At 39.3% G+C, this 10875-nt stretch overlaps 1 protein-coding gene across 1 annotated transcript; it reads left to right on the forward strand.

Moving 5' to 3' along the window:
• The first annotated feature begins 6649 nt into the window (after window positions 1-6649).
• LOC148861186 (extracellular ribonuclease LE-like) lies at window positions 6650-7883 on the forward strand. Its single transcript, XM_088983388.1, has 4 exons — window positions 6650-6811; window positions 6907-7062; window positions 7179-7380; window positions 7465-7883. The coding sequence occupies exons 1-4, from the start codon at window positions 6704-6706 to the stop codon at window positions 7722-7724; spliced, it is 726 nt and encodes a 241-aa protein (XP_088839514.1). The 5' UTR covers window positions 6650-6703; the 3' UTR covers window positions 7725-7883.
• The last annotated feature ends 2992 nt before the right edge of the window (window positions 7884-10875 follow it).

The following is a 10875-nucleotide window of genomic DNA, read 5'->3' on the forward strand; positions in this document are numbered from 1 at the left end:
AGTGAAGTGTCATAATCGAGTCTAGGGGTCAAGTGTAACTTTCCAGTTTTGCCCATCTATCTCCAAGGTCCAGGGCAATACTGGAAATCTGGTCCGGTTCAAGAATTCAAGTAATCCCATACTGCATGTGCCTCGGGTCTTACCCTGGTGGCTGAGACAGGCCATCCCAACACTTGGTGGCACACCAGTATTAGCCTTGGCAGGATAAATCTCCCCAGACTTATCCAACGGCTGTGAACATTTAAAACTAACACGAGTCTCTATAAATGTCCAGTTTTAGGGTTTTACACAGAATTAAACCAAACAACATGAATCAAACATGCACTTTATTTATTTCCACTAAATAACAAAAGTACATCAAATCAGATTGAATCTAAGGGCATACAAAAACTGTCTAACATTCTTTTGCTTCTTGCTCTTAGCGGCTTTCTTCTGAGGCTTCTTTGCCTTCCTCTTTCTCTTGCCTGTCTTGCCAGCTTCAACAAGCATGGCTACAGGCTCATCCTTTCTAATCAGTTCTTCAGCTCTTTGCAACATATTGCTGAGCTCTTGTAAGCTGACATTCAGCTTGTTCATGTTATAGTTCATGATGAACGGATTAAAGGAAGGAGGCAAAGAGTTAAGGATAGCATCTATCTGGGTTGCAAGGTCTAGCCCGGATCCAAGAGCCTCTAGTTCGTTGATGTATCCCATCATCCGAAGACAATGGTCATGAACTTGTTGACCCTTGGACATTTGTGCGGTCATGAACTGTTTCAAGACCTTTTGTCGAGTAGAACGATTCTGCTCTTCATACATTGTCCTAAGACTGTCCAATATGTCTTTGGCAAGTTCGATCTGATCGAACTGCCTCTGTATCGGGTTGTCTAAGGAGGCAATGATGTAACACCAGGCAAGGGAGTTTTTCTCCTCCCATTCTTGATAGTCTCTCCTTCGGGCCTCAGAAGCCCTATCACCCGGACGCTCCGGGGCAGGATTCTTTGCCACTTTGTCCAACTTTTCAGAAGCTAGGACCAGCATAAGGTTCCTATACCAGTCAGCATAGTTTGGGCTCTTCAACTAGTTGTCATCAAACAGTTTTGCAAAAGATCCGTTTGCCATTTTTTGATAAAAGAGCAAACATCAGTCCACAACCTAATTTGATTCATGCTCATTTCATACATACAGATTTTAATCTATGATCCATTTCCATTTATTCGTCTCTGAGATTTCCCTCCTTTCTCAGTGACGGAGACTACGGGTTGTCTCTGGAAATGTGGGAAATCACATAGGGTAAATGGAGCCAACTGTTTCAGCAGCATAACCCCACCACCTTTCTGTGAAGGATCACATCCACTCATCATATGAGTTTTCCCTTTGGCCTCTGTCAGACAAGGTTCAGAGCCATTTTCAGGTAAACCTTTCTGTCCAGTGAGGGCTTACCCATCATATTCGTGAACGCCAAGGTACCATGAGAGAGTTCCTATTTTCTGGTGAAGCCCCTCCCACATCGGTCTATGACGCCCCTATCATCTTATGAAACACTCAGACAAGCCCAACAACAAATGGATATCCCAATTTCTGGTGTGTTTCCTCATTACTGAAGGACCCATCCTCATGCTAATGATGGAAGGCCTTTAGAGAGTTCATCATATGAATCTCCCTATCACATGCACTCATATTAGCTGGAGGGAACAAAATTACCCCATAGTTTGATTTAGGTCAAACCAAAGTGGCTCCCACTGACTTTCATAAAGCCAGATTTCGGTGGGCCTTGAATCGGCTAGGTTTCGCACGCAACCTCTTGATGAGGTGTGGGGCCCACCACTGAGGGAAGTCATCCAATGACCAAAAGGGACACCATGGCAATGATGTGCATTCAGCCATGGTGTGCGCAAGAGCCACTGTCGAATGAGCATGGGCCAAGTACTTATGGCCCATGTACGCAGCACATCACACATCCATACATCACATGCAGGGATAAATTGATCCAATCAATTAATTATCTGTAAGGCCCGTTGGAAGCCCGTTAAAATTCTATAATATTAACTATTAATATTATCTAGGTATATGGGCTGAATTAGGGTTACCCAATTCGGCCCCTATAGCTTTATCCTTTAAAATGGGCTTTTGCAGTTTTAACTATTTAAAACTGGGCCTTTACAGACTGGGCCGAATTAACCATTTAATTAAATATCAATCTTTGGCCCATTAGTGGGAAATTAGGGCTGACTTTCAGCCTTGATTAAACCCTAGAATTGGTCCAAACAATTTTGAACCAATCTCAGTTCGAATGGGTCTAGGGTTTGATTTTTAATTAAATCCTTAATTCAAGAAAATAATCTGAAATTAAATACTGATAAAAGGAAAAACAAGAATCAGTCAAACAGGGCTGTTTGCACAATCCTTCCTGCAAAACAGAGGTTAGATCACAGAATGCAGTTTCACAAACTGCAAATCGCAGATAGCAATTCTCTCATCTGCGAAATCTCTTTCTCTGCGAAATCTCCTTTTCTGCGCCGCCAACTTCGATCCAAAATAATGTAAATAGAAATCCTATTTCTATTAATAGTTACATCAGATCGAATACCTGTACATTGAGTCTAGAAAATAAAAAAAAAAATTATTTACAGACCCAAAAATAATTCAAGAACTACAAAATCGCAGGTTCCCTGTGCATACCAAGAATTCGATCTCCTCTTGTACGAACAACCCATAAATCAAGAAAATTATAAAGAATAATTCTAAATAATAATCAGATTTATTTAAAATTAATTTCAGATTATTTGCCCATCTATTTTGGGAACAAATTTCCCAAAAATCATATCTGCACAAATTGGGTAGAACGCCTTCTCCCTAATTGCACAGGTTCAGATCTGAAACAGAATGGTTCAAGATTTGAACCATGGCTCTGATACCACTGAAAGGATGAGAGATCCATCACATGGACACCCAAAGATTGCGGAATAAGGGGCGAATTTCAAAAATTTTTCCTCTCCCTTCAACTGGGAATCACATTCCCTATTTAGAAAATCATATTTTCAAGGATAAATTTTGAACCTTAAACTGAACCAGATTTGAACCAAAAGGAATGGGAGAGAATAATACCTGATACGGAGAAGCAATATCTCCCAACGAAGGTGTTCACGCCCAAGGAAGGATCCGAAGACTGCTCCCACTAAAGATGGCGCAGTGTAGGATGGAGCAGAATCATCAGTGTTCTTCCCCAAGAACTTTGTCCTTCGCAAGAATCAGTAGAATGGTACGTGAGTACAGCTTCCTTTTCAATCCTTTCTCAAAGAACTGATGTCAAGATCCAATCTTGACTTCTCCCACAGCTGGAGATCGAACTGGCAAACAGGGCGACAAGAGCAGGGAGGCGGCAAGAGAGTATTCGCAGGGTGCAGAATTCTCTCTTCTTGATTTCAGCACTAAAGAGAATCTGATGTGTTTCTTGTTTTTCTCTCTCAAGGCTGCCGCTCCCTCATTCTTTTTGTTAACTTAAAAGATCAGCTCCTAATCCCATTAGGAGGTGCTTATCCAAATCATATTTGGATCAGCCTTCTCTTCTAGTGATAAGGATAAACCCTTATCTTATCTGCAGATTAGATTAGCTTTATCCTAATCCCATTAGGAGGTTTCTAGATCTGAATCACATTCAGATCTGGACTCTCTGAGTGGATAGGATTAAGACCCTATCCTATCTGCTAATCCATCTCAGAATTCGCCCCTTTAATTAACTAAATAAATAGCCCAGTTCGAAATGGGCTTTAGGCCCATCAAGCTTATGTGCTCACTTAACCTTCCTAACTGCTGCCCAGTTGGGCTTCCTTGTATAGCGTGGGACCCAAGCATTGATCTACACATCAGCCACATGGGTTCGGCTCAGCCTTTGTTACAAGGCCTGGTCGAATACACTATTAAAGACAGTGAACCCCCTGAAACCCATCAAATGGGCTCTATGGGCCCAACACTTACCGTAAGTGGTCCCTGGGCCAAGGCACCTTGTAACACCCAGGGACTGTGGGTAGATGCAAGATTAGCCCATCAGGTATTATCCTCAAGGGTCTTACACTTAACCTCTCAGTCCTTAATGATCATACACTGCCCGACAAGAGAGGACCTCTCCCTCGGTTGCAAGGAACAATGTTGCACTCTCCACTTATATGGATCCCGGGAATTAAAACCTTTTGCAAACATTTTAGAAACCATAATATATATACTTTTATATCTCATACAAAATATACTTTGCAAAACAAATCTTAATGGTTGAAATTGGCTGCCAGTAGTCTTGGTTTCCAACAGTGAGAGCGCATCCCCGATCATTACCTTTGTCCGACAAAGGGGCTGATCCTGTCACTATGATCACCCACTCAGATGAATTCTCGGATTGTCCCAACATACCCAGGTTTTGACCCCCGCTAAGGATCTCACTGATTGGTACATCAAAGACAACCCGATCCGATACCTCGTGCAATATCATAATCGAGTCTAGGGGTCGGGTGTAACTTTCCACATCAATCTCCAAGGTCCAGGGCAATACTGAAAATCTGGTCCAGTTCAAAGATTCAATTGATCCCACACTGTATGTGCCTAGGGTCTCACCCCGGTAGCTGAGACAAGCCACCCCAACCGACTTGATGGCACCACAGTGTTAGCCTTGTCAGGATAGGTCTCCCCAGACCGACCCACTAGCTGTGAACTTTCTAAACTAACACGAGTCTCAATAAGTGTCCAGTTTAAGGGTATTACACAGAAACATACCAAGGGAACATGAATCAAATATGCACCTTTATTCATTTACAATAAACTCATAAAGTACATCAATTTTGATTGAAGTTAAGGGCATACAAAACTGTCTAACACTTACGGTGCTCGTACTCCTCACAAGCTTTACTCTCAACCATCTCTCGCCCTGCCTGCACTTCGTCCACTTGATGCTTGAGTCACTTTACTCTCAACTGAATCAAGACCTTCACCTTGTCGTACAGATTGGCGAAGCAAGAGACAATATATAGAAAGAAATTTAAGTTAGTTCAAACTAGTCAAGACACTATAACAATTGATGAAGTCCAAAATCATACCTTGGCCACCTTATCTAGCAAGGTATTCCAAACTGAGTTAATGGAGTATCCTAGACTGACGATCACTGGGAAGCACCATCCCTACGACGAGTTGTTAGCCAATCTCGAAGTGAACGAGGACTCTCCCTCCTTGACATTCCAAGTTGGCTTGTAGACCAGACGAGCATTAAGGGGCTCATGATGCTGAGTGTTAGAGGAGTACGGAACAACTTGACGGGATCCACTAGAAGTCCCCTCAGCTCAGCGCTCCCTCACTTGCATCTTCTTGGCAGACCATGGCTCTCAGATGCCTTCGACCGGGCGCTTCTACACAAGTGCCTTCTTGTTGACTGCCTCGACCGAGCCATAATTAGCAAGTAACAATATTGCCTTCATGCCGCCCTCCATCTCTACAAGAATGAACCAACAACCTATTAGAAAACTACACCAAAGCTCGGCCAAAGCCATAATTAGCAAGTAATAGGAGTGTCCATACCAAGGGGGGAAGGCCTAAAGCAAGCCAAGTTTTCAAAACTTGAACACAAGTTTTCTTTGGAGACTATTTAAGGAATGTGAATCGAGCAATTGAACACAAGTTTTCGAAAAATCACTTTTGTCTCTCTCAGTTCGATTTGCTACTATCTCACATAAGGTTTCTTTGGAGACTCTTCCATTTTGTTAATTGCAGATTCTCGTCTAAGGCAATATTGTATCATGTGAACGAATTTGCCTATAACCCAACAACAAACTAAGTATGAGTGGAATAAATAACATTCTAAAAATAGTATCTTCAGACACACCTCCTCAAAGATTGTGTAACCCCATTTTTTCCAACAATTGCTCTACTCTCCTCGGTTCCAAATTTGAAAGCATCGACAATTTCTAAGGTGAAAACCATTCAATGGTGGGTTTTGATCTTCCTTACACGCGTCAAATTAATGATTCAAGTTAACATTTTCGTTTTTAGCTGAATAATATCTTGGGATACCTTCAAAGATGAAAAAGAGATGAAGATAAAAGGAGGTTATAAACTTGTGGAGGAAATAAGAAAACATGTTTTACCTTTTACCTCATATGATAAGATTGAAAGAAATTAATTGTTTTGTCCTTTTAGGCATTAATGAAAAAACATTGCTTTATCCACTTTTGCCTCCTAGTAATATTTAATATTGGACGTGATGTAATGTGCCACGTCAACTTTATAAGTCTATATCTCATGGTCATGGCCCGTAGTTTCGGTTCTTTATAAGAAACAGAAACAAAAGCAACCTTTAAAATAAATAGAATTTCATGAATTTCAGCTGAAGCAAGTCGCCACGTCTGCTACTTCTTCTCTTCTTTGTCCGCTGGACCACCACTAAACCAGAATCATTATTTTATGTCCTTTCAACTCTCCCACCTATCCAACAACATTGTGCCATGCACGGACCCAAATTATTCTCCAAGGTAAAAAAACGACAACTACAAATACAATACCCACGTGCTTTAGCATACTGTATATGGCTGTATCGATCTATGGTTGTATGCTGGGTGTATTCTCTACAATTTTCTACGAAATGTTCATACGATTTTTTACCTATAAATGTGGCTATCCGAGCACATGTACCATCGCCAAAAAGATTGAGTGAAGTGAAGTGAAGTGAAGTAAGAGTAGGGAAACCATGGCATCCGCTTCTTCATTTCTACTTACGATTCTTACCATACAATGTTTAGCAGCTCTGAGTGTTTCACATGCTACCAGTGTCCATTTCTTCCTTCATGCGCAAGTGGTGAGTGGAGAAGACCGACCCAGAATTAATCATTCGTTAATTCATTTCTTGGATTGTGATGGTTGTTTATTCATATTTGTTTTGTTAATTATTAGTGGGCAGGGACGTTTTGTGGGTCAGAAAAGGGTTGTTGCTTCCCAAACACAGGAAAGGTTTCGCAGGAATTCACTGTGCATGGCCTCTTTCCATGCTCCAGTAATGGAACCAAGCTGATGAACTGTGATCGAGGCAACTCTTTAGATCTGTCGCAGGTATGTATTTTCTTCTTCCTATCTTCTCATCAAGAGCTACGTCGTACAAACTTGTTTATTAATTTCCCTGCTATATATATGATGATATCGATCGATATCGCCTTTTCATGGTGTAGATAACAGGCCTGCTTCACAGAATGCAACGCAAATGGCCGTCGTATTCATGTCCAAGCAGCGACAGCACACCGTTCTGGGCTCATGAGTGGTCCAAGCATGGCACCTGCTCACTCTCTGTCTTCGATGGTCAATACGATTACTTTAAAGCAGGTCTCGACTTGAAGGACAAAGTGAATATCCTCCAGATCCTCAAACAGGAAGGTAATATTATATTGTTGCAGGCATGAAGATAAATTCAAGTTTCTTAATTATCACTTATATATGTAAGCAATAATAATGATGCAGGGATTAACCCCGATGGGCAGTACTACAGCTCGGAGAGAATCACACGAGTCCTTCAGATAGCAGCTGGAGTAACTCCTGCACTTGACTGCACTGTTGATAAGTTTGGCAAATATCAGCTCTACCAAGTTATGTTTTGCGTGGATAAATCTGGGTCTGAATTCATGGATTGCCCCGTCTACCCTGAGCCCACCTGTCCTTCGATCATTAGGGTTCCACCTTTCAGAGGATCAGCCGCTGAAGGGATCTACCTTCGTTCCTAGATCCTAAACTGTTGCTTTTATTTACTCTAGCTATTAAATAATTCACCGTTTTACTGGTGAAAGTGAAATGTAGCTCGAATAATAAAATATGGATATGATCCATGTGATGTATCTCTATGTTGCATGCCTATCAAAAAGAAAGAAATATCTATTTCCATATTTGTGCAGTACTGTTTTGGCCTTTGGGTTTATGAAAAACCAAAAACTGAATTGCCTTAGGTAGGTAGAGCTTTTAGCCTTTTAGGTTCATCATTTCGTGGATCCAGTTGCTTTCTCTCCAATAAATCTAACAGGAACAATATATATATATATATATATATTAAAATTGGATGGTCCATGTCAGCATGTTTCTCCTTTGAGAGAAGTTATTTATCTATTTTCTTCATTTTTGTATTTTTTATTTTCTTTTATTTTAAAAATATAAAATAGTATTCATTGCTTATTTTCTTTTGCCTTAGGTTCATCATTTAAGGTCACAATTAGGGTAAAATTCAAGGTCACAATTTCGACTGACGAATGTCTTGAGAATAAAGACACAACATTGAATGACTCCCATCTAAAACTCGAAAATTGATAGTAAGTAGGACTTTAAAATGGGATCGGATCTAATAGGCACAAAAAAGTAAGCAGAATATTTTGACAACTATCAAAAGTGGGTATTAGTTTTTTTCAAGAGTAGGTTGGGGTTATTTTAAAGGACAGGTGTCAAAAAAACCTCTAAGTGCTTATTGACTATGCGTACAACATTGTGCCGACCTAATCTGAGCTGCTTTTAAGCATCTTTCCCCAGTATTATTTTATGATTACTTTCTAAACAAATAAAGGAAAATTTACAAGCCATAATTAAGTTCAAATACATCAACTGAGTGGTGAATTGGTTGGCATGTAAGTGGGTAAGCCCCAAATGACATGTGGTTTCGAGCCTTGTTACTAATGGCTCCAAATCCATCTTTGAGAAGAGTGTAATGTTGCTAGATAAAAAGTGCATAGGGCAAAAAGGCCAGTAATCAATACCAAAAAAAATTAAGTTCAAGTACAATATTATCATAAGGTCCTATCAATCCCAACGAGCTGATTTTTGGGTAAGCTGACTCCCCAGTTAGCACCCATTCAGTTATGGATTGTGTAATGCCAAATGAGGTAACAGGTTCCTATGGGTGTTCACTATATGGTTCAAACCGTAAAACTGAATTGAATCAAACTGAATTTATAGTTTGGTTCGGTCTATACCTATATATGGTTTGATTCGGTTTGAGAATTTTATAAATTGTGATTTGTTGTTTTGATTTGTTTTATTGAATTTTATAAACGAACCAAACCGTAAACAAAAGCTTTATATGCATATATATAATATAATATGAATATATGATATATAAACATTATACATAATATATCTAAATGGAAGGCATAAAATTATAAATATATAATAAACTCTTTATTTTATAATAAAATAATAAATAAAAGTCTTAAGTTTTAATTTTTAAGGGAGCTATTTGGGCTTTCTAATTAGGCTAAGCCTAAAAGAACCATAGAATGGCCTAAAGTCCTTAAACCGTATTAGAAACCGCACCAAACCGAAATAAAACTATTTGGTATGAGATCTTATACCGTAATTTACTAGTTTGGTATGAAATCTTCTCCCAAATAAGGGTTCGAAACCTACATAGAGATAATGACTGGCAGGATAAATTAATTTTTTATGTTACACACCAACTTTTAGCAAACTCCAGATCTGCTACTAACAAATTGTACCCACATCCATACCCATAGAGAAGCACCACCATGTATTGGGAACATCTCCCCATGAATGACAAGGGAGATATTTCCAATGTGTAGTTGTCATGTCTCGTGGGTAGAGATGCGGGAACATCTCGTGGGAAGCAGATCCTTTTAGCATGGAAGATTCCTCTTTTAAAGCCCAACCTTCCCTGTAAGCTCCCTTAAATGACTTTTTGGACTTCTTAATTACAGAAATTGTCCATCTATTTTTAAGTTGCCTTCATTTGAAGATGAGGGCAATAATGACAATTTGATCAACTATAGCATTTACATAGAAATCTTTTAGCATAAGTTGTCCATGCTTTTCAAATTATCCTTGGTTAACTGGGCAAAAATGTAAACTCAGATGTTATAATATTCTTTTTAATATATAGCTGTTATAATATTTATTTCTTCCTAAAGTGCCTTGGGCTTTTGCAAAACCACTTCTAACCACCTAAAAGATGAAATAAATATTAAAAAATTAGTGATAATCTATACTGAATACCCTTATTTTAGAATATAATCCCTCTCTATGTGAGGGCAGAAATCATAATTATTTAAGCTACCACAATAATTTTATTCTAATCTACCTCATTAAGTTCTATATTTAATGCATTAACTCCAATTTCTCACATTAAATCTAATATTATACTTTGGCTTTCACCACTAATGGTTCAACCTTTGATGCCATAATTAAAACAATAAAAGATTTCTCTAATATTATTTGTTTATTACATCAAAAAAATGGTTAATCAAATACTATATATATATACACATATGTATACTCAAGGAAATGGTGTACGGAAAGAGCCCTTAGAATTCATAAAATGGAATAGTTCATATCTTGTAATGGCATTGATCAGGTGATCTATTCTTCACAATGGAAAGATGTATTTGGGGCATGCCTTGTTGATATCTGTGAAATCAATGCATATTCGCCATTTCCCATTATCTTAGTTAACAATGACCACGTTAGATAGCCATTTAAGATAGTGTACCTCTCTAATGAAGTCTGCATTGAGTAACTTGTACACTTCCTCAACAATAGCTTTCCAAAGCTCTGCTGCAAAGTTCTTCTTCTTTTTCCGAATCAGCTTACAGCTTGGGTCCATGCTCAACCTGTAAGTAATGACCGAGGGGTCAATTCCTAGCATATCAGTAGCAGACCAAGCAAAAATGTCAACATTGGCTCTGAGGAAGCTTATTAGTTCGAAAAGTGTGTCCTAAGGGAGGAGAGACCCGACTTGCACTCTCTTCTCGGGCTCGACCTCATCTGAGTGACATGCTGAGGTTATGTCCCTATAGCGGTGGGTAGTGTCATTGAAATACACCAACTGAGGGGTCCCAGGTGGAGGCCACTGATGGTGGCCACCATAGATACTAAGGTGTC

This window comes from Nelumbo lutea, chromosome 4 (genome assembly GCF_056320005.1).
Source record: "Nelumbo lutea isolate HS-2025 chromosome 4, American lotus-T2T, whole genome shotgun sequence".
Lineage (NCBI taxonomy): Eukaryota > Viridiplantae > Streptophyta > Magnoliopsida > Proteales > Nelumbonaceae > Nelumbo > Nelumbo lutea.

Excerpts from the sequence above, each read along its gene's own strand:
- LOC148861186 (XM_088983388.1), top strand. The coding sequence starts at position 6,704 with ATGGCATCCGCTTCTTCATTTCTACTTACGATTCTTACCATACAATGT. Across the intron at positions 6,812-6,906 it reads TCTTCCTTCATGCGCAAGTG|TGGGCAGGGACGTTTTGTGG; the intron begins GTGAGTGGAGAA and ends GTTAATTATTAG. Across the intron at positions 7,063-7,178 it reads ACTCTTTAGATCTGTCGCAG|ATAACAGGCCTGCTTCACAG; the intron begins GTATGTATTTTC and ends TTCATGGTGTAG.